This window comes from Scheffersomyces stipitis, chromosome 8 (genome assembly GCF_000209165.1).
Source record: "Scheffersomyces stipitis CBS 6054 chromosome 8, complete sequence".
In the NCBI taxonomy this organism is placed as follows: domain Eukaryota; kingdom Fungi; phylum Ascomycota; class Pichiomycetes; order Serinales; family Debaryomycetaceae; genus Scheffersomyces; species Scheffersomyces stipitis.
The window spans coordinates 110,412-133,592 of NC_009048.1; the positions used below are offsets into that span (position 1 = coordinate 110,412).

The 23,181-nt window shown below is 42.9% G+C and overlaps 9 protein-coding genes across 9 annotated transcripts; 6 read left to right on the top strand and 3 right to left on the bottom strand. All coding sequences in view use genetic code 12, as the record gives it.

Moving 5' to 3' along the window:
* Nucleotides 1-454: 454 nt before the first annotated feature.
* NOP14 (Probable nucleolar complex protein 14) lies at nt 455-3,097 on the bottom strand (the record flags this gene model as incomplete). The annotated part of the gene is made up of 1 exon (XM_001386585.1): nt 455-3,097. The coding sequence occupies one exon, from the start codon at nt 3,095-3,097 to the stop codon at nt 626-628; it is 2,472 nt and encodes an 823-aa protein (XP_001386622.2).
* Nucleotides 3,098-3,442: 345 nt separating this feature from the next.
* On the bottom strand, nt 3,443-6,394 carry PICST_64286 (autophagy-related protein 9; the record flags this gene model as incomplete). The annotated part of the gene is made up of 4 exons (XM_001386586.1): nt 3,443-3,696; nt 3,772-5,926; nt 5,975-6,077; nt 6,219-6,394. Coding segments are annotated over 4 exons (2,688 nt in total), but the record flags the coding sequence as incomplete, so codon positions are not given.
* A 2,536-nt stretch (nt 6,395-8,930) lies between these two features.
* PICST_33652 (predicted protein) lies at nt 8,931-9,332 on the top strand (the record flags this gene model as incomplete). The annotated part of the gene is made up of 1 exon (XM_001386381.1): nt 8,931-9,332. The coding sequence occupies one exon, from the start codon at nt 8,931-8,933 to the stop codon at nt 9,330-9,332; it is 402 nt and encodes a 133-aa protein (XP_001386418.2).
* A 981-nt stretch (nt 9,333-10,313) lies between these two features.
* ADR1.3 (ADR1-like protein) lies at nt 10,314-10,877 on the top strand (the record flags this gene model as incomplete). Its single annotated transcript, XM_001386382.1, has 2 exons — nt 10,314-10,647; nt 10,771-10,877. Coding segments are annotated over 2 exons (441 nt in total), but the record flags the coding sequence as incomplete, so codon positions are not given.
* A 671-nt stretch (nt 10,878-11,548) lies between these two features.
* Nucleotides 11,549-12,988, top strand: PICST_33654 (predicted protein; the record flags this gene model as incomplete). The annotated part of the gene is made up of 1 exon (XM_001386383.1): nt 11,549-12,988. The coding sequence occupies one exon, from the start codon at nt 11,549-11,551 to the stop codon at nt 12,986-12,988; it is 1,440 nt and encodes a 479-aa protein (XP_001386420.2).
* A 170-nt stretch (nt 12,989-13,158) lies between these two features.
* Nucleotides 13,159-14,478, top strand: CEM1 (3-oxoacyl-[acyl-carrier-protein]- synthase; the record flags this gene model as incomplete). The annotated part of the gene is made up of 1 exon (XM_001386384.1): nt 13,159-14,478. One exon carries the CDS (start codon nt 13,159-13,161, stop codon nt 14,476-14,478), a length of 1,320 nt encoding a protein of 439 aa, XP_001386421.2.
* A 931-nt stretch (nt 14,479-15,409) lies between these two features.
* On the top strand, nt 15,410-16,588 carry QOR2 (Quinone oxidoreductase (NADPH:quinone reductase); the record flags this gene model as incomplete). Its single annotated transcript, XM_001386385.1, has 1 exon — nt 15,410-16,588. The coding sequence occupies one exon, from the start codon at nt 15,410-15,412 to the stop codon at nt 16,586-16,588; it is 1,179 nt and encodes a 392-aa protein (XP_001386422.2).
* A 427-nt stretch (nt 16,589-17,015) lies between these two features.
* Nucleotides 17,016-19,799, bottom strand: YND2 (Yeast Nucleoside Diphosphatase; the record flags this gene model as incomplete). The annotated part of the gene is made up of 2 exons (XM_001386587.1): nt 17,016-17,960; nt 18,297-19,799. 2 exons carry the CDS (start codon nt 19,797-19,799, stop codon nt 17,016-17,018), a joined length of 2,448 nt encoding a protein of 815 aa, XP_001386624.2.
* Nucleotides 19,800-21,755: 1,956 nt separating this feature from the next.
* PICST_63918 (putative cysteine protease) lies at nt 21,756-22,925 on the top strand (the record flags this gene model as incomplete). The annotated part of the gene is made up of 2 exons (XM_001386386.1): nt 21,756-21,918; nt 21,952-22,925. Coding segments are annotated over 2 exons (1,137 nt in total), but the record flags the coding sequence as incomplete, so codon positions are not given.
* Between the last annotated feature and the right edge of the window lie 256 nt (nt 22,926-23,181).

A 23,181-nucleotide genomic window follows, 5' to 3' on the forward strand; every position in this document is an offset into this window, starting at 1 on the left:
ACCTGTCAAATGAGGATGCGCAAAAAATATTTGCCAGGCCTGGGCCCAATAGGGCAGGGTCCCTCCTGGCCACCCACTGTGGCCTACCATCTCTTGCCTTCGGTCTGTTCAATAACTTGTTTGACCTTTAATGTAAATATAATCTATACAGCAAGGGGAGCAAGCGGATGTAGTGAAACCCCCAAAATTTCCACCATTTTCCTAGACTTCCTTGATCATGCTTAGCCTTTTCTTTTCTCCTATTCTCTCCTTAGAATCCTTTCCATAGCCAAACGTCACTTAGGAAACTCCTGGCAACCGAAATACTTTTGGGACAGGAATCGCCTCATTGAGAATATGCAAGAACCACTTGAAATCCCCTGGTATTGTTCACCCAACAGCACCTGGCTGAGACCAACTCTGAGGTCAAGTATATTGCATAAAACACTCTATAATTAGGTATGGCTATGTCTTCCAAGTTCATGGTTCCTATATTTTGCTATAATACACTATTCTATAATTCTAGACCACCCCAAGCTTCATGCGTTGCTAAATTAAACGTTGCTAAATTAAGCGACACTCGTTTAAGCGATGCTATTCTAGACCATACGATGCTAAACTAAGCGAGGCTATATCACTTGTATGTTCACTTGTTCTTTCTCTGCTTCTTCTCTTTCTCGTATTCGTTCTTCTCGGCACCTTCTATAGTAGAAATCGAATTGACGATATGAGCCATCTTCTTGTGATAAGCGTCGTACATGCTCTTCTTCTCTTCGATTTGTTGTCCGGCCACAAATCTTGATTCTTGTCTGATATCCTTCAATGCAGCCTTTCTTTCCTTCTTCAACTGGTTTTGAATCTTGTTCATCTCCTGTCTTTCTCTGTTGACATCGTAGGACTTCTTATCCGGGTTGAAGTTCTCTTCGAATTTAGGTGCAAACGTGGCTATAGCCAATGCTCTGTGATGTTGTAATGCAAGTGGTTTTCTTTCCTTTAACAAATTATTCTGAATCTTGACCAACTTGTTAAGCAAATTTGTGGTTTGAGGTAAGGATGTGGCAAAGTACTTGACTGCATGCTTCAAGATGACAATAAACGACTCTACAACTTCAATCAAGGCAGATTTCTCCTTCCACAACGAAGTGGATTTGTCAATCAAAGCAATGATTTTGTTCAACAATTGAAACTTGAATTGACTGGATTCATCTCCAGCAAATAACTGGGAAATGCTCATTTCAGTTGACTCTAAAGTAGAGAACTTTTCAGATTTCGAGATGTTAAGTTTGCTGTTGAAGATTGTAGAAGTAGAAAAAATCGAACCGCGTACATCCTGGGCAATCTTGGTGGGCTCAGGAATCAACAACAAGAGTGCCTTCTGTAAGAAATTTACAATCTCTGGCACAAATCTTTTGGAGTATCTCTGATAAGTAAGAAGTATATCAGCAGTAAACACTCCTTGACTAATCTGGTTAATGGTAGCTTCGTCGCTGTAGACAAGAGTTGACAAGATTTCGTTCATGAGAATGACTGTAGGCGTCACAATCAAATGGTAGTGATCCGAAGTAGAAAACAAAAAGCCTACCAAAACGAAGAATACGAGATCTCTCTTCAAGAGTGAGCTATCAGCGATTCTGTCTTGGATGTTGTTGATTTCTTCTCTAACATTTTCCACTAGCACCTGATTATACAGCTCGGACAACCTTTTGATGATGTCTGCCAATTGCTCAATAAGGATAGAATTGGGTTCATCTTGGTTAGATAAAAACAACAAGTGCTCGAACAAGATACCCACAAAAATGTTCATTTTGTCCTTGTTTCCTTCAGCCAAGTTGGGCTTGTACACTTCAACAATCTTCTTGACATAGGCAGGCTGTCTATCAGCCTCAATCTCTACAAGAGCTTTGACGAATTCTTGATGATTACTAGGAATAGAAACCTGTGGTTTCTTTACAGGAAGAGTTCTGCCAAAATTTTTAGTGGTTGCTTCTTCTTCTTCTCCAGAAGAGCTATTTTCTTCATTACTTTCTTCAGCGTCAGATTCCTTAATAGCAAAACCATCTTCGTCGTTTTCGTCACTTCCAGCCCAGAAATCGTCGTCCAAGTCATCACCCTCAGCATCTCTATCGTCGTCTACAAAACCGGTCATTCTTCTCAACCTGTCTGCTTCCAACTTCTTCATTTTTTCCTCGTGTTCTTTCTTCAACTCTTCATCGGTTTTAGTTCTGTCTGCTGGGACAGATCTTCTATCATACGTCAATTCTCTTACTTTGTTATCGTAGTCGATTTCTTCCTGGGTTTTGGTCAGAAACTTAGGAGCAGTAGGTTGCTTCACGTTATACATTTCTTGCATTACGTCACCAAAGTCTTCGTCCAAGTCTTCGATATCATCCTGCGTCTTCTTGAATTCCGTTTGTCTTTGATGCTTGTAGAATTTGGACTTCGCGATAACTTCCTTCATCACTTCCTTCTTGGTCTTCTTACGAGCAGGCTGTCCTTCTTCCTCCATTTGATCTTCGTCAACATATCTGGTCTTGCCAGCGCCTAAGCTAGTCTCTTCATCAGACAATGCAGCTTCATCGCCATCGCCCAAAGTCAAAGCACGACCTCCATGGGTCAAAGTGAACCCACCAGCTTCAAAATCATCATTATCGTCATCGCTCTCGATCAGGAACATATTTCCCCTTTTGGACGAAGCTTGTCTTTCTCGTGTAAATCTCTCCAACATCTTCTCTTCAGCACTCAAATGCTTGTTGTTTTCTCCAAATCTTCTGTCTACAAGCCCCCCAGTCTTTCCATGTCCCTTTTTCTCTAATTCGTACTGGAGCTTCATGGTTTTCTGCACTGTGGAATGGGTTCTTACAGCTTCATTATGCTGTTTTGAGCCAAGCTTGACAAACTTTCCTCCTTGGATAATCAGCACATCATGTTTTGTTCTATTAATTCTCTGGTCAAACTGGTTGAACTGAGTTCTAATATCCCCAATAACCTGTTCCTTATCATTTCTTCTGGTTTCTGAAGCTGTTTTCTGCTTCTTATTCTTCTTCTTGACATTAGTCTGGCCAATCAAGCCTTTCGACTTGAGCGCCTCTTTCAACTGCTTAAGCTGAGAACCTGCCATTTATAATGAGATTCTGCTGTTGAGAATAAATTCGCGATTCTACTATCTGAAAGCTCTACTCTCTTCACTTCATTAAGTTAATACATCTCTAAAAAAAATTCACATCGTGCGGCTCACTCACTGAAAAATTTATGTGGCGCTACCATCATTCTGCAACCATTTTGCAACCCACAAATTGGAAACTAAAGTCACTTCGAAGTCAATAGAGAAATCTTTTATTGAATCTTTAAAATATCAAATTAATCTCTGTAGATTTGATACTCTACTTTTTTATTTTTTTCTCTATGCATCTTTCATATAAATGAAAATAAATGATGTGCTATTCTATAACAATAAATAAAGATCCTACCTTCCCAAGTCCTGCTTGTAAAATTGGTTGATCATACCCAAAACTCCCGATTTCTTTCCTGGTCTCGTCGATTCTTCCTGCTCCGCATCATCAAACTTGTAGTTAATATTATAAGCCGAATCCAACAAGCTGTGGTTGTCCGAAGGACCTTGTATGATCAAAGATGGCGAAGGATCGATGTTCGATATTACCGAGTTTTTGGCCAATAGTTTATTATTGCTGTTTATGGCCCTAACGTCTGCTTTTCCAGCTACACGTGTGCCATTCTTCAAAGTGTTCCCATGTTGCTGTGAAGGGTTGTTGTTACTGCCATTGTTATTGGAACCTCCATAACTCTCAAGGAAATACATGTACGACTTTATCATTTTCTCGTCCTGATAGGTGTCTGCATTCAAGTCGTTTCCACTTTCATCGTCACTGGTATTTGGCAACGAACTAGCATCTTCAGAATCGCTGATTTTAGCTTTTTCACGTCTCTTTGACTTGATATTGTTCAACTCAATTTCATTGACTGTCTTCTTAGAGCTAGTTTTAGAAGTCTTACTTCTTCTAGATCTTTTAGACTTACCTTTTCTCTTATTCAAGTCAAACATCATATTTTTGTCCTTTTCTTCAAAGTTGAACATTGCAAAATAGCAAACGTAGCCCAATCCATCTACATGGATGGAGTATTCTCTGAAGAAATCTATAATAGCACCAGAACTGCTCAGAGCCCTGAACCACAAAATGAATGGTGTCAAGATCAAACTAAAGATTTCGTTGAGAATTATGATAATCTTCAAGCTGTACAACTCACAGAACTCGTTTTTCACCTCCACAGTGTGCAATCTTCTGTTCCAGCTGCTCGGCAAGTAATGAGTAAACTGGGAAACATACCTCAAGCTTGCTTCTGGATCATAAACAAAAGAATGCGAGTTGGGATTTAAATTGTCGGCAGTATCCGAAGTAGAAGTAGAGGTAGATGTTATGGCCCATAAAGTACCAAATATACTAATGTAAAATAAAGTTGATTTTCCTTCGGTGAGTTCAAATGACCAGAAGCTGTGATTTTCGTCTTCAAACCAGAGCCCCATGATAACCAAGATAGCCATGATTGCACCCAGAATGAAGTTGACGAGGTTCATTAAGTTTATCACAAGAAATCCACGAGGAAACATGTTGATGTAGGTATTAGCTGGACCAACAGAGAGCTGCAATCTTCTGATGAAGAAATGGGGCAACTCGTTAAATTCACGCAACTTCCATTCGGCATAAGGTGTGTACTGCCTTAGACCCATGATAGAAGCGGGATTGGATTTGTACTCATTGAAGTACCGGAAAAAGTATAACAACACGAAGTAGATTACAATGAAAGGGCACAAGATCAAGTTGATAATGGCAGCCATCTTGAAGCGCGAGTTCAACTCCTTCGCCAACTGATTCCTGTTGAAATCTTTAAGTATGCTAGGATTGATTTGACCCTCGTTGTTGAATGCAAAGTTGTTAATACAGAGCTTCAAGTTCCACTCCAACGTCTTTGTGAGAACAGACTTGTTGTTGATCAACTGGAAGGACGAGTTCTGGAAAGGACTGAGTGAAAGGTCTAGAACGTCCTTGTTGATCAAAGCGATCATGTAGTTTTCCTTTCTCATGATCCTATTGGCTATATCGTGAGCATTGAGTCGCACCTTCGAGTTTAAGTCATTTATATAGTGATCCGTAGCACCGTCAAAATGGCTCGTTGTCGAAGTCAAGCTGTTGTAGTCTTTGAGCAACATCAACCTCTCTACAATCGTCTTCCAGGTGATAGTCATCAACTCGTCATCGTTCAGGATGTTGATCAAGTACTTGTAGAAGTTTTTGATCTCCTTGAGCTTGTAGTTGTAGTTGAAATAAAGTTGGATCAACCGTAATACGATGTAGCAGACAAAGCCAAAGAGGAAAAACTTTGCCAATAACGGCACCTCATCAACGAGGAAGTTGGGGATGATCAAGTCGGCAAGCGTTATATATGTCGAGTCCTTGTAATTGTCGAAAAAGTACCGGTAGTTGATTCCCCACTTCAAAAACACAGTAAAGCCAAGTATGAAGACAAGAATCAACAAGTCGATGATGCTAGATAACACGATGTTGAGCATTCCCTTACCTCTATAATAGTAGTAGAGATCCGTGAGGAACTCGTCCATGTTGGTGATGTTTGCCCAGAGATACAACGCTCTTTCCTTAGGAGGAATTACGAACCTAGTGCCGTTAGTTCTGCGGATACCAGAATTGGCATAGCCTCTACTATCTCCAGCAGAAGCACCGGTGTCTCTTTCGACAGGCTTCCGATATTTCTGATTATATAAGGGCAATACCAGTGTAGCTTGGGTGTTTCCATTGGCCAGAAATATGTCTCTAGCATTGGGAATATTGAAAGTAGGCTTTCGTCTAGGAGGGCTACTCCGAGGCTTCGACAAACTCGTAAGCAAATCGTCAACTTCATCGTCCTCATTGTCACTCTGGATATTAACTGGGGGTTCCCCTACACCTGGGGTCCAATCCACGACCGCTTCTGTCCTTTTAAATCTCGGTTTTACTACTACTGAAGGCGAAGCTGAAGACAGCAGCGACAAGTCAGAATCTGATTCTGAGTCGAGCAAGTTTGTTTTGCTGTTGTCGTTATCGGCATTAGTATTGATACCATTAGCTTTTGGAACATTAGCTGCATTGGCACCATTGGGATTTTTGAGGTTGTTATCAATAGTGTTGTTTACATTAGCTCCATCATAGATAGAAGCTCCGATTCTGGACTCGAGGCCATTGCCGAACAAATCGTAGTCTTGTCTTTGCAGATTGGCTAGCACCTGTTGGTTGTACGTGCTGTCGAATTCCGGATCGTAGTACTGGTAGTTTTCCTGGAGATGGTTGTAGACCGAGTTGAGGCCGAAGATCCGACTGAGAAAGGTGTCGTTGTTCTGTGAGCTGTCCGGATACGGACTGCCGTTGGGAGGTCCTCGTTGTCCCGACTGCAGAGGACTATTCCTAGACATGGTAGTTATCTACGGAGCTTTTGGGGTCTGAATGATGTGTTTGCCTTTCTCTTCTACACAATGTATATAGAGGAATCTAAAGCATCTACACAAAATTGGCGATAGCGTCATGTGACTCCATGCATGTGATCCACTGTCGACCAGAGTGAGAGGGTTCTATAGATAAGGGAAGTTGGCAGAGATAGACGGGAAAACACCCATATTCAATTGAACAAATCACACCTCATAGCTATGAGATCGGGAGCAAGGTTCAATTTACAGATTTACACTAAATGCAACGAGATTCACAAAAATGCCTTGTAGTTCACTGTGCTAGTGATATTCTGTCTTGTGACTTTGGTCTTGTGACCAGAAAGCACGGTTGCCTGCAGAGAGCCCTCCCCACAGTTTCTAACCCCAATGGGCATCTGTATGGGAAAAGTGAAACTCGGACTTTAACGGCTCTTGACACATGACACTGGAACAGAGGCAGAACGAAAACAGTCTGGAACTGGCCAAATGCCAACTTCCAGTAATTACAAATGCGAGGTGAAGGAGGGGATGGTCGCTTAATCTTTGTGTAGCTGAAACGACCAAAGCGACCGGCCAGGGATGATACAGACTCCCCACCGAAGAGTGTGTGGCAGGAAAGGAACTTTTATGGAAATTAAGAATGAAACTACGGATGGAAATGCCGATGAAATTGAGAACGGCGACGTATGAAAAGTGTAGGTTGTGCCTTTGCCGATGTATTTTGTAGTTCACCTCTGTATGGAGTTTGTCTGAGAAGAGACGAACCCCTCCACGGAGTTTTCTACACCGAATTAGTTCCGACAGGCTTAACAATGTATAGTTTTGTGATTAGATATGTGGAATTCCTCTTTGGTGCTGGGGTTCATTTCGACAAGGAGGGGAGCAGTGTGAGGCTGGCCGGCGAGCTTCAAAAGAAGGTTCAAAGGAAGCGAGGGGTTGGAAGGCTTGGGGCTGAACCTGGCATATGGTTGTGCAATAGTCATTTTAGGTGATGAACAGGGAATTGGCTCAGGGACGAGATTCAGGAGGGGACGGGGCAGATACTCGGGATTGAAAGGGGAAGGGTGATTACAAATGACGAGACGATGAATGACAGAATCAGCCGATGCAGGCGAGGAAGTATTAAGGGAATCACAGGGTGTCTAACAGATAAGAGCAATGGACAAATGTAGGCGAGATAATGTGGTAGAGGAATAGAGAAGAAAATGTGACCGGAAACGTATTTTTGATGAAATGTTGCAGCTGACTGAAAGAGAATTAACGTGGAAATCGTTCTAGAGAAAAGGGGCAGGCTCAAGAGCAGAATAGTACTTCTAGTTGTAAATTTAGTTGCAATACCAATTGTAACACCAATTGTAACACCAATTGTAATACTTTGTAGTATTGTGATGTCAATTGTTCATTCCAATTGCCATACCAGTTGTTCTACATTTTGTTATCGATAGCAACTGAAACATCAGAGCACTTCAAACAACGCCACAACGCAGTTGTAGCAGCCGCAGGAGATTAGATTCCAGCTACGCTAGGCGGAGCCGATTCGGAAAGAAAAGTATCCTGGTCTAGGAGCAACGGCTATGGACAAGCGTCGGAGTGTTGGACGGAACGTTCGCCGAGCTTCTGCTGGGTTTCGGAAAGTCCAATCATCTCCAGAAAATAATGTAGTCAAGCGGTGAGCCAATTCTGACCCGTCAGTCCACCTTGACATTGTGGGGTTGACGAGAAACCGGCTGCCACAAAGAGAATACGAGAAGGCAATTTATGATCTAGCAAGTTTGCAAGAGAACGAGGGTCCGAAGAGACGAAGCAAGAGCTGAAAATGGAGAGTTGAGCTCCCGCAAGACAGCTGAGCTCAGACGAGCAGAGATGCGCTGCGATGAGATGAGCTGAAAAAAATGAAATCTAAAAAAGCGAAAGAATCGGCCTTACAATAAAACACCATGTTGCATACAGAATGGCACAGACAATAGAGCCAACAGTGTTACCCGTAAATTCTTGGTAGTTTTCCTGGGGAACCCCGAGAGAAACCCAGCCTGGTTGGGAGCTCAGCCACGGATCACTCATGTACCAAGTCGTATTTCTGGCCATTATCAAGCCTTAACATTCGCATTGTTGAATTGCTCTGCTAGCGTGAAGGGACAAAAAAGAAAAGAATAAACACGCCAGAATCAAGACAAACGTCTCGGGACTCTAGCAGCGGTTGCTTTCGGAGTTTTCTTTGTCCCAAGTGACTATCTAAAGTGTGATCGGAGTGCAATTTACGAACTTTAGGACAGACACCAGGATCAACGGCAGTTTTAACCTGCAATACGAAGGTCGGAATCGTAGCCTCTGGAATGACGACAATGAAACGGGCGAGCCGCGATGGGCTGACGACTTCGTCTAGAATATGAATATGAGTTCGTATGCGTGATTTTCGTTTTTGGGCTCCGTTCGTGACGAAGTCGCTATTGGCTGGCGGCCAATGGCAGAAGCTGTATTAGCCATTCGACCCTTTTCCCCAGAGAACAGAGTTTCGCTGGATGCGCACAAGAAGCGAAACCTGCCCCAATGCGGTAATGGTCGTGCGCACACCGTTCTCTCAACGCCGGGGATGCTGAGACGTCCCGAGAACCGAGAGACACCTACCGACAGACACAAATCGAAAGACGCCGCCTTCCGACAGACACCGCCTGCCGACGCCCACTCCAACACCAGCAGCTCAGACAATTGTCGAGCTGGCCCTCAGCAGCGCAAACACCCAGCGATCGACTCCGACGCTCGGACCCGCGATCTGGTGTCGGACAGTCGGATACGTGCTCGATCTGGCAGACACAGCGTAGGCAGACAGAGAGTCAAACAGACACATAGCGCCATGTGCAAGTGAATCTGCCCCACACACGACCCCAGAAATAGCAGCAGGGGAAAAATAAAATGCGGGGGAGTATATCGCACAAAAACAACCCCTCCTCCATAGAGAAATTTTTGCTAACGGGATTAACCTCATACATATTAATTTTAATTTTAACTCTGAAAATCTGGGATTTTTTTTTGTGGGTGGGAGGAAATATAAAATAAATATCATGAGTTTGGGAGCTCACAAAAACTGGTAGAATAGGATTTTAGTGCTTTCCAATTCATATAGAATATATAAACATTACAATCCTCCACAGTTTGTTTCTGGTAATAATTGCTGGCCTTTTTGGATCCTTTGGAATTTATACGTTTGGAATCCGACTTTTTTTCTCTGTCCGTCGCCAGAGATCTTCCACTGTCTGTAGCCTCGTCGCCGAAATCTGACCAGCTACCGTTTCTCTGTTGAAACTTTGCGCTTTTGAATTCTGGCAATTCTGAGCACCTTTTCTCTTCAACCTGATCGACTTTCTGCTGTCTGGATCTCTAGACCGCCTAGCACCCGTCCACGTTTGACAGCTTGAACATTTCCTTTGGCCTTGACACCGATACGCACTTTCCTGTCGCCGGTCACCATCCCCACTCGGACTTGTACCGTCTCCTTACTCGTTTGCTGAATTGAGAAGCTCCAGCAATTTCAGCAACGACCATCAGTTGGCTACCATAACTTCCACTGCCGATACTTGCACGTAGTAACTCCCAGTATCGCACGCCATAGTAGCTGCTAACTACCTTTTAAACTCAGCAATCACTGTATTCCCCACTTGCTTCACAGTCCACGTACTTTTTTCACTGCTCTCAGCATTTTGTCCTACCCTGTACCAAAGATCACAACTAGTCTACTATGAGACAAGACACTATCAATAGCCAGAAGCTCCCTTCTCCCAAATTGGGTCCGCCCTCTCCATCAGAAGACACCGAGCCCGAATCGCCGACTCTGGAAAAAACAACAAACTATGGAACTAAAACCCCGCTGGGCAACCCAAGAATATACAACTGTAAACAGTGTAACAGAGCCTTCACCAGAGAAGAGCATTTGACCAGACACACCCTCAGCACCCACAACAAGTTGAAGCCCTTCACATGTGGCATCTGTTCACGACCCTTTTCCAGAAGAGACTTGTTGTTGAGACATGCCAAAAACTTGCACCAGGGCTCTGAACTCGCTGTCAGTAGAATCAGAAAGCTGTACAAACGTAACGAAATCAACCAGTACCAGCATTCTACTGCAGCTGGCCATAATGAAGACGACGTGTCATCGCCATCTTCGTCAGGAAGTTCGCCTTCTAGTAGACGTAGCATAGATAACTCCGATATCTCATCGACGTTGTTATCCCCGGCCCCTTCAGTGATGACAGCTAACAGTGCCATTACAGGCAATTATAGCAGTGCCTCAGCCAAGATCGTAACAGCATCTGCAAACCCTACAGTACCAGCACCAACACCTTCTTCCGGTAAAGACTTCGAGACGTCGGAAAAGAAACGCATGAAGATGTCGGTCAACATGTTGGTGAGTTAATCTGGAGAGATTTTTCAGAATTGATTTCTAAAAGTTTCACTTCAGATTTGATATCTGTCTTGAAATCACATCGCTAGACTTCCATCACCTCCAATGCATTTTGCCTACATCTTTCTTACGGTGGGTTCAACATTCCCAAAATTATGACGGTTAACATGTGAGGCATGTTCTTTTTGTATCGGGTCACTTTCAACAACGGACACTTTCACTTCTCTAACGAATTACGATGATTACAGCAAATCAGCAAAACAAAACACACAAAACTAATCAAGAGATCTCAAAAAGGATTGTTAATTCTGAAAATCGATCATTGCGATCGCTGGTTTCACTTTACTATTGTTTTATATCAGATTACGTTTGTTATGGCAAACAGTTTGTTTATTTCTTCCCCTGGCTTGTGCCGTATTTATTTATATCTGTATCTTTACAAATACTAGACATGATCTGGAACAGCAGTGTAGGAACAGTAGATGGTAACAGTAGGAGATATTAATAGCAGAGAGATAGTAGCCAACAGCTGGAAGGAATTATACAATACTGAATTATTTAATATCCCAGTCCATAGTGCAGGATTTTTCAATATATTCTGTAGATATTTCTCCAGCTTCTTCATCAAATATCTGCAGATATTGGGCTATTACAACTAGAAATTCACATATTTGATATCATAGATGGCTTCAGAGTCCAAAATTGGATATCCCACGCGAGAGTATAGAATCCCGTATGACAATTCTGCATCTCTGGACCTTCATACTGAATGGTACTTGATTCTCACTTCCAATAATTACCATTTCTATTTCAACAGGCTATTGAAACAGTCATACTGGCAATTGGCAGACATAGCTGCCGAATTCAAAGATGTCGACATCGAAGAATTTGTGCTGGCTATCAACTTCGATGTTATTTCTTTGATGTTCGCCAGGAATGTGGGGCTTAAGGGTTTAGATGGCTACTATTTTGAAAAGCAGGATGCTGATCAAGACACGATAGAAGTAGAAGAGTTTGAAGAAGAGGAGGAAGAAATCAGGGAAAGCGATACTGGAGATGCAGAAGAAGTAGAAATCGACGTCGAAGCCAGAGACGGCATGATCAGAGAGTTCTTACTAGAAGAAGGGTACGAAGTAAAGGAAGAGAAAGCGGAAGATGAAGTCAAAGAAGAACCAAAAGCCCCAACGGGAATTTCTTTGGTTTCAGGATACTCTTCTAGTGAAGAGGAAGACGACGAATCTGGAGAAGAAAAACCTGCTGAGAAAGGAAGTAATTCTGTTGAAAAAAACGATCATCATGATATATCACAAGATAAAGAAGAACAAGTTGAAGAAGTTGACGATCTTCAATCTGATGAGTCTGATTCCGAAAATAGTGGCCTAGACCTCAATATTTCGGAAGATGAAGATGGCTCAGAAAGATTGCAAACGTCAGCAGTTACAGAATTCATAGAGCTTTTGGATATGTTTGCCGATCGAATAGACAAATACCAACCTTGGGATCTAATTGAAGAAGAATTGCTTCCTGACTTCGTCAAACATCCACAGTACTATGCCCTTGAACATGCTTCGCAAAGAGAGGAAGCATTTGACGAATGGTTGAAGAGTAGATCCCAGAAAGAAGATAATTCTTCAGAGAAAGAAGTCACACAAGAACCTCCATTATATCCTACACCAACTTTGGACTTTTACCATTTCCTCCAAGATCATAAAAAGGAACTAAAGTCGGCTACATACCAGGAATTTTACAATAAGAACCACGAGCACATTAATGATGTAGATCTCGTGTCTAAGGAGAAAGAAGCGCTTTTCCGAAAATTCAAGATCATGCTCCAGGACCAGACGGAATTCGAGAAGAGCGCTAAAAAATCGAAAGCATTATCCCCGGGAATCAACCTAAAGAGGTATAAGTTAGACGAGTTTTTGTCTACCCAAGAATCCGTCGAAATCCATCCCGGCCAATTACAGGAAATTACAAATAGCGGAAGTACAGACTACGGAAAATGGCTCGCATTAGCTAACAAATTAAATCTCCGCAAGGAGTTAATTGAAAGCACTAAAAACTTCATAGTAGGTGACGAGAAGAGACTAGCAGCTTACCTAGATAAGTTTTCAAGTAATTGATAACTGGATAATCCATAATGTTAGTCTTGTCTACTGGTAGAAACCCAGTACAACCGGATATTGGCTGCTGGAAGATCAGTCACGTGAATTTTCAACCCCGGAAATAAAATTGATTTATAATTTTTCAGTTCCCCGGATTCATAGATTTGTATAGTTATTCATCAACGGCAATGGCTAATAGGGTGGTTGTGACGGGTCTCGGTGCCATTACTCCATTAGGCGTGGGAGTGACTCCCACCTGGCGGAATCTTCTAGCTGGTAAAAGTGGACTCATTTCCACTACTACTTTGCCTGACTATGAGTCTGGAGGATGGGCACAGATTCCATCGAAAGTGATCGGCAAAGTACCAGAAGGTTCTATAAACGACTATAAATGGCAAAGCCAGGACCACTTTGATAAAAGTGAAGCAAGACGTTTGGCGCTTTTTACCCAATACGGGATGGTGGCCTCGAAGGAAGCACTTGAAGATGCTAAATTACATAATTTAGAAGGTATAGACAAACGAAGATTTGGCGTAGCAGTTGGCAGTGGAATTGGTTCGTTCCACGATGTATATGAGAATCTGACACAGTTTTCACAGTCAGGATATAAACGAGTCCAGCCTCTTTTCATTCCGAAGTTGCTTACGAATATGGCTGCTGGAAACATTCTGATTAAGTATGGCTTACAGGGTCCGTTGCATGCTGTCTCTACAGCTTGTGCTACGGGTTTACATGCTATAGGAGATGCATACAACTTTATCAAGAACGACTATGCTGATGTGATGATCTGTGGTGGTACAGAATCTTCCATACATCCACTAGCATTGGCAGGGTTTGCCCGAGCCAGATCTGTAGTCACAGACTTTAACGACGACCCACAGGCTGCCAGTCGTCCTTTTGACGGTAGTAGAAACGGATTTGTGTTGAGTGAAGGCTGTGGAATTGTTATCTTAGAGAGATTGGACCATGCCTTGAACAGAGGCGTAAAGCCCGATGAAATCTATGCTGAAATCAAGGGCTATGGCCTTTCTGGAGATGCCCATCACATCACGGCTCCTATGGAGACTGGCGAGGGAGCTTATCTTTCTATGAAGATGGCTGTGGATCGTAGTGCGATTTCTCCTGAACAAGTGGGCTACGTCAACGCCCATGCAACGTCCACTGTGATTGGCGATAGGGCAGAAAACAACGCCATTCTTCGTCTTTTCGGTGATAAAGCTACAGGCGTGGCTGTGAGTTCGACAAAGTCGTCCATTGGTCATTTGCTTGGAGCAGCTGGAGCCGTCGAGTCCATCTTCACTATCAAAGCAGTCAAGGATTCGGAGATTCCCCCTACCTTGAACTTGGACACTGCTGGGGGCCACAAGGACGACAAGGCGGATAATTTTTCACATTTCGACTACGTTGCCAAGGTCAGCAAGAAGAAGGAACTCGACTACGCTTTATGCAATTCGTTTGGATTTGGCGGAGTGAATAGTACGCTTTGTTTTGGAAAGTTCAGAACATAGACAGAAGGGAGCGACGAGAAAAGACAAAACCATTAAAAGCCCTAAGGCATTAAGCATTAGTATTTAACGATTCTTATGATATCCACTATATATAATCTTATAATCTTACACTACAGTTTTATGATCTTGAAACTATATGGAATCTTGTAGTTCCATGAACCCTGCGTTGATCTTGCTACCAAGTTACATGGAAGCTTCCCAATTCAGTTGCCACAGGTAAATTCATATGAATTCTTGTTCATAAATCTATATGGTTACATTTCAAGGATTGCCACACCACAGAATGGACTTAGTGTATAAATTCTGCCTATATAGAAACCACCAGTTTTAACAAATCGTCGTCTCTTCACTCTCCTAAACCTGCCCTGGTTGCACAGATACACCTCTGAAGTTCCACTTTACAACTTGACTCCACTGCAGCGTCCCCTTGGCTAACTTCTATGACTACATTGCGCCAGCCGAACTGCCACCGTTGGCTTCCTGAACCGGACCGAGCCTGTATACACCTGAACCACATTATCTGGGAGGTGAAATTCACCTGTGATGATGTGATGGCTGCTGTTCACAAAACTGTGGATGCGAAAACTGCGACTAAATCGGAGCCAATTTTGCATCAATTTTTTTTCACACCAGAGCCACTATTTTGTAGAGAATGTCAGAAGCTGTTGGTGGCTTGCGATCGTGATTCGTTCGGCTCGGCTCAGACAGTTGGGCGGTTGAGTTTTTTTCTTGCCTGCTAGAGTTGCTGAATTAGTATGTGTGGATACTGTAGAATTCTTCCATAGGGATGCATATATATATATAGAATGAAGTCTGTGGTTGAACATCCTATATCTTGCGGTTCAACAATACTGTAGATCTTGTATTTCAGTTCTTTCTTTAGCATCCTTAGCTGACTTTTTCATATCACAGCACATCTTCATCATATCCGATGCTGGCTACCATCGCTAAGACAAAACATATACGGAAGACCAAATCGGACTCCAAGAAACAAGAACATTTGAAGGCACAGCTCAATGCCCAGGTCCGACTTGAAGCATACAAGAAAGAACAGAGCGCAGAGGTTCCTAGGAGTATTTCATTCGACAAAAGGTCGCAATCGGCACTCCTGATAACAGACTTGAAGGAACCTTTGAAGTTGCAGACCGACTTTCCCATTCCAGAACTCAAGGATCATGATGTCTTGGTAAACAACAAGGCCATAGGACTCAATCCTATCGATTGGAAGGGCAAGAAGTACGGATTTGGTATCTACCATTTCCCATGGATCAACGGAAGAGAGAGCAGTGGAACTGTAGTGCAAACCGGAAGAAGTGTTGATGAAGCCGACTTCAAAGTAGGAGACAAGGTCATCGTCAGTAGTACCAGCTACAGAGACAACAGAACCTCTACTTTTCAACAGTATACAGCCATCGATTCTCGCTTGGTGTGGAAGTTGCCAGACTCGTTTTCGTTTGAAGACGGAGCTACAATTGGAGTTGGACTTGTCACTGCCGGAGTCATTTTCTACAACAGCTTTGGTTTCGAGCTCACCCAAGATATCGTTCCACAGGAGGGAACATTACTCCTTTGGGGAGGGGCCACTGTAGTCGGAATTTACGTTACCCAGTTGGCCAAATTGCATGGGCTCAATGTCATTTCCATAGCCAGTTTGGATCATGAAGCCTACTTGAGAGAAAATGGTGCAGATGTAGTCATCGATAGATACTTGCCTAGAGAAGAGATCTTGAGACAGGCTGAACAGTACTCGCCATTTGGAATACAGTACGGAGTCGATTGCGTTTCAAAGGAAACAGCTGCCTCCGTTCTCGACATCCTCGACCATTTGTCTGGAAACTTGGAGTACCAGCCCATTTTCTCTGGCATTGTAGGAACTCCTAAACAGACACCAGAATCTGTGGATGTCAGAGAAGTCGTCATCAAGAGATTCCATGAAGACATTGCTTTCGGCAAAGACTTTGTCGACACTACAACTCACTTCTTTCACGACGAGAGAATCAAGCCTGTTAGACACAGACGCTACGAGGGTGGACTCCACATCATCGATGATGCCTTGAGGGATCTCGAGCTGTTGGGAGCAAAAGGTGAAAAGTACGTAGTCACTATTTAGTATTTCGGATATAGATGATTATTTATGGTATGCATTCGAGAAGCAAATAATGATAGAATCAGTTTTCAAAGTAGCCTTCAAGTCTGTCTTGTACTGCTGCAGTATCTCCTTATCTTCTACTTTTAGCAGTCTGTTGTCTGCAGTTGCAATAATTGATTTCGCGATAAAAGCCACACTGTGAAAAAGCTTGATGCGATTTTGCGCCTATACTCGTTCACACCCGACCCGTGCCGAAGTGATATAATTGCAAATAATTGCAAAATTCCAGCAGTTTGCAGGAGTGTAAGCGAAATAGCTGTCTTATCCATCTGCACATAGTGTGGATCCGTTTGAAACGATAGCTGTGAAAATTATATTTTTCCTGTTAATCCCACGCTTATAGTTATTGGACTCACTACTATTCTGCCTATCCAACATTGACTTGGTTCTAATCTTCGTCATCGCTATCGATTCTGAATTGCGCCTCCACTTCATCAGAGGACGAGTTACTAGTCTTGAAGTCTGGCGTCGAATCGATATCGTCCAACTCGTAGCCATTCTCTAAATCAAGATCAGAGCTTCGACCAGCAGCGCTAATTTCATGCTCTTCATCTAATGGAACTGCAACGTAGCTAGATCTTCCGAATAATGGCAGAACCATTCTTCTGACTCTGTTTTTGGCCCGGTCAAGGATGAGAGAACGACCACTTCTTCCTACCATAAGCCAGACTATAAACCCTAGTAAGCCTAAAAAGATGATGATTCCGTACCAGCGATGTGGCTCGATGTCCCATTTCAGTTCCAGACTTTCAGCTTCGTACTCGTAGTCGTAGTGAGGATACTTGATACCGTCTCTAGGTGCAATAAACTGTGGACGTGGGGAAATGCCATTCTGCTCGGCTCCAAAATGATACACGGAAGCAGAGGCGGAATGATAAAATCCCGGCCTCTTCATTATGTACTCAGATTTGGAATTCTCCACATCCTCTTCGGAAAGTTGTAATGTCTTGATAGTGTAATTATTGAATGCCTGAACGTATTCATCGTTGGAATAAAGGATTGCTCTACCTAAAGTCCACGAAAACGATGAGCCATCAATATCTTCTACCAACTCCAACGACTTGAACTGGTCGTTCTTGGTGGGCATCTCGTCGATGCCAAGACGAGGAAATCCCAATCCAAGATGTAAGAAATTCAAGATCCAAGACGACTTGAAACACAACTCCAGTAAGTCAGTTTCAGTCAATTGTTTGTTCTCTGGCTTTCTTTTATTCATTTCGAACAAACTACTCCAGTCCTTAGAACATATCTTGGATGTCTGTTCGTAGATGACTTTGTAATCGTAGGTATCCGACTTATCGTTGTTCTTGTTGCTTTTGTCACCTTTATTACCCTTGTCGCTTTTATTACCCTTGCCGTTTTTATTGCCCTTGTTGGCTTTATTGTTCTTGTTGGCCTTGCCGTCTTCCTTATTCTTGCCGTCTTCCTTATTCTTGTCGTCTTCCTTATTCTTGCCGTCTTCCTTATTCTTGTCGTCTTCCTTATTCTTGTCGTCTTCCTTACTCTTGCCGTCTTCATTAATCTTGTTGTCGTCATCGTCCTTGTCTTCATCGTTTTCGACTTCACCGATCTTGTCGTCTTCGCTATTCTTGTCCTCGCTATTCTTGCCGTCCTTGTTATTCAGATCACTTTTACTGTCCTTATTGGTGTTCTCTTCTGCATCATCCACATCTTCACGGATATCATTGATGTTCTCGTAGCTCAACAAGTTGCTGATAGCTTCCCAGTAGCCGCTGACACCAACGAAGTGATTGACCTCGAAGTCGAAGGCTGGAATAGAGTCTTTCAATAAGCAAGAGCTAGCCTGTATTTCGTCGCTAAACTGCTTGCAGTTCCCCATATTTTCAGACGCAGAACTCTTCAGCAACACCGGAAAGATGCCTTCGAGACATTTCTGAAAATTGCTCTCCCCCGTGAAATCTACAGAAATTTCTTCCACATTTGAAACGGACATGTAGCCCTTTGGCAAACAAGGATCTGGCACTGGAGTACTTATTTTCTTAATGACTCTATTCTGCTCGTTCATATTGTTCTCTTCCAAATACAGACTAAGAAGGGTAGCCAAGTAACGGTTGTGAGCTTGGTACATTCCAAAGCCCAAGAACGAATCTGAGAAGACGTTGAATTCCGCTGGTTGAGGTAACGAATACTTACCTACTACAGGCTCATCTCCTCGTTGTTGTACAGGGTCGGCAGCATTTGCAGAATCTACAGGAGCTAGATGTGGAACTTGTGCGAGAGTTATTTTGAAAAGATTATTCTGATGTTCTTTAATCTCAGTGTTGTTGGGCTGGAAAACAACTTGTGTTGAAGCTCCTCCCATATCCAACAATCCGTAGGTGCTGTGACTCTTACCATGGTCGTGTTGTTCGGGATTATCGAAAGCACCTTTGAGCGAATTTATAGACAACCAGCCGTAGATACCCTCGAAGTCCCCATCGATTACATTTATATGACTGGCACATTCAGGAATGTAGAAGTCTGAATTGTTGGTGATATACGAGCAGATGTTGTTGAGAATCAGTGTCTGTTCGGTAGGCGTCAACAACCGCATTCCTGCGGTTGAATGCAAGAAGATGGGGGTCCTATAGTGTTGAGACTTGGGAACAACAGAGCTGGCCAATTGGAGCAAGTGCTTCAAATGATAATTGCCTATTTTCTGCGGACTCAAATTGAAGGACGAAATACCAGGTTTCACCTTTTGATGCCATTTCTTTTTCGACTGGATCTTGGGAAACCTAATAGGAATGGTTTTGGGATTCTTCTTGGAACTCTTGTCTTTGTTTTCAACCGCAGCACCTTTACCATTGTCCTTCAGTTTGGAGTTGTCCTTCTCTTCGGTCTCCGACTCTACGTCTTCCTCATCTATTTCGATTTCGGACTCATCCTCGGTATCTGTATCTGATTCTTCAATTTCCGCTTCTTCTCTGGCCACAGAGTACCGTTTGATCAAGTTGAGATTGGGCTTTTTAAGAACAACACTCATGTCGAGAGTTTTGTTTAGAGCAGCAGCTGGATTCAACCAGTTGTATACAAACACCCTCAGCCCCTTGGAGCCCGAATCAATAATAATAATGTAGTCGTAAGGAATGCCATCTTCAGAGTAGATTGGGCCTGGCTTCACAAACTTGGACTTGTTTTTGTCCTTTTTGCGAGGTTCAAGTGATACCATCTTGATGTCTTAAGTCCTTGTCGTTTTTGGAGTGACGACACAGTAATTTAGGTAGAAAGAGGTTGTAAATCCAAGGTATTGTGGAACTGTGTGAGATCTGGTGAACTCAGAATTCTGAAATAATTTGTTCGCAAAATAAAGGTCGCGCACTTCAGAATTATTCACATTTCACTATCAGATAGGAGAGTCTACTGTTGCTCCGTACGGTTCTATAAGACATGGGCCAGAAGTTTGCCAGTCGAAACCCAGCAGTATATCTGAAGAACCCAGGTACAATTTTGGTTTATGGCACTATTAAAATAAAGCCGATCACTCAGTTCCATTACCAAGAGCCCGTCAAAGTCTTGTACGCAATTTCACAGTAGCACAGCAAAGGACCGACCAACAAAGTAGATCTTCGCCGAATTTCATCGTAATATTCGCCGAAGATCTTTAGATTCCCTCCAGCTTATTCAAAGTATTCATTACAATTGAGTTGTAGTATATTAAGACTGTAATATTCTCTCCCTTCACTAATATATACTGAGACAGTTTCTATCACTACAAAATCAACTCTGCAATAATTGGTACAGAATTAACTCCATCGCATACATTATGGAGACAGAGGATTTCCTGATGTCCCCCAAGAAACGAGAAGCCCGCTATTTTGAGATACCCCTAATTCCTTCACTATCACCAGAACTATACGCTATCGCAAACTTATTGGGTTGCTGTTTTGGGACAATTTTCTGGCGGAATTATATAACGGAGATGTCCGACATGCTTGAGGGTTCATTCAATGCAACAGTATCATTAACAATAAAGCATCATGTAGATCGTAGCACGACCAGCAAATTTCCATTTATTCTAGCATTTTTCCTTCCCCAGATTGGTTCTAATTTCCAGATCTACATCTGGCGTTAGGGGGTTTATATGCTAGAGCACCTGTACAGAATCACAAAAGCCCCTTAATGTACTTGCACACAGTACCTTTGCTTAAAAAAATACGGTCCCTGGAAAATATACGCTTCTTTGTTAAAAAATATTCAATAAAGAAGAGCCGGTCCGCATAAGAGGGATTTGCAACTAACGACATGAAATGAACAGCCAGTGTTTTGGCTAAGGCTGCAGAGCCTATTTCAAGACGAGATCTACCTGGATACTCTGGCACGGTAGGATAATAAATGCACGTTTGTCCATGTGAGAAAAGGGCTCTATTGTCTCCGTTTTTGCTTTTTTGTGATATAGGTGACGCACTCAAAGCTGTTCCGCTCCAGATTGTTTCGGGCAAGTCAATTATCTCTGTAGGGAACGACCTGCCTCCTGGAACCTGGTTTAAAGACTCAGGAAACAATGCTCATATGCTGGAGACTTCACGCAGAAAGTTATTAGGTCCACACTACTAACGGATTTCATCTTGGCGTGGAAACTGTATTCCACTAAAGGCCAGTTTCACATGAGGAATGCGACCGGTATAATGGCTTTTGCACAAAGCACTACAAGTGGATATGGAAATATGACTAGGAGATCTTCGACATTCGCTTCGGCAGGATGAAACTGTGGAGACGTTTGCATCCTACGTATTGGTTTTGACTTGTTTTTCAAGCCCCTCTGGCAGCAGAATATAGGCAATTGGATAATATGTTTTCGAGCAGAGGATACGACGACGATGAGCGTGACGAGATCGCCAGAAGACAGCACGTTGGCGGCAGAGAGGAGTACGACGAAAGACAGCGTTCTGATCGTCATGGTAGACGTGGCAACTATGAATCTGGGGAAGACAACAGCCGCGGGCATGGTGAAAGCGAGCTGAGATACGAACGCAGAGAAGAAGGCTATGGAAGAGAGTCTGGCAGAGAACCTGGAAGAGGGGATTATGGCAGAGAAGATTCACATGGCAGGCACCAGCAGTCTGACTATGGTAGACAAGGGTCTGGCAGGCAAGAAGGTTATGGTAGACAAGAGTCGGGTAGACAAGAAGGTTATGGTAGACAGGAATCGGGTAGACAGGAGTCAGGTAGGCAAGAATCGAACTACGGCAGACAAGAATCTGGCTATGGTAGAGAAGAGTCTGGAAGGCAACAAGTTTATGATAGACAAGAGTCTAGACAAGATTCTCAAGGCTACCAAAGACCTCAAGGTTACCCTCAAGAAGCAAGCTCTGGTGGTCGAGGTGAATATTCCCGCCCTCCTGGAAAGCCTCAATCGTTTGGAGTTGATGGTTATGAATACCAATATTCCAACTGTAATGGATCTAAGAAGGCTCTTTTAATTGGGATCAACTATACTGGTACTGCGAATCAGCTCAATGGTTGTGTCAACGATTGCAACAATGTGCAAGAGTTTCTTTTGCAGAATGGATTCTCAAAAGACAACATTGTACTTCTCAATGACCAGCAAACCAACAAGAGGTCTATTCCTACAAGAGACAATATCTTGGATGGGGTGAAGTGGTTGGTCAAAGATGCTCGTGCCAATGACTCTCTTTTCTTCCACTATAGTGGCCATGGAGGTCAGACCCCAGATAAGACAGGTGACGAAGCAGACGGTAATGATGAAGTAATCTATCCTTTGGATTTCGAAACTGCTGGGTTCATTGATGACGACACTTTACATGAAATTATGGTGAATCCTTTGCCCAAAGGTACAAGACTTACGGCCCTTTTCGACTCTTGTCACTCTGGATCTGTCTTGGATTTACCTTACACGTACTCTACCAAGGGTGTTATCAAGGAGCCCAATTTACTTGAAGAAGCTGGTTCTGGCTTGTTGGACACCTTCAAGGCATACAGTCAAGGAAACCAGAAGGCTGTGGTTCAGGGTATCATGGGAGTGGCCAAGTCGTTCATGAATAAGGAGAGAGCTGAAAAGGCCAACGAAGTCACCAAACAGACCAAGACTTCCCCAGCCGATGTTATTACCTTGAGTGGGTGCAAAGATGACCAAACCAGTGCTGATGCTAAGGAAAACGGACAAGCCACTGGAGCTATGAGCTACTCGTTCTTGAAGGTGATGAGAGAGAATCCTAAACAGTCATATCTCAGTTTGTTGAATGGAACGAGAGACATCTTGGCCCTGAAGTATAGTCAAAAACCACAGCTCTCGTCTTCACATCCTATCGATACCAACTTGCAGTTTATCTTCTAGGATGGAAGCTAGTTCTAGTAGCTACTCCGACTAAATACTAACTGTTTGCTTTATATAAAATCAATTAAAATGAAAACGTAAGCCGTCACAACTAAATAAATATATATAAATAAATATTTGTGTGTATATATAATCAAATAGCAAGCAAGAAATGAACGTTCGTGGCTGTTCATAGCTGGTATATCCTCTGTGGGAGCATGTTGTTTGAGTGTTTCATGAGAAGGATGATCAAGGAATTAATAAATAGTCTATACCT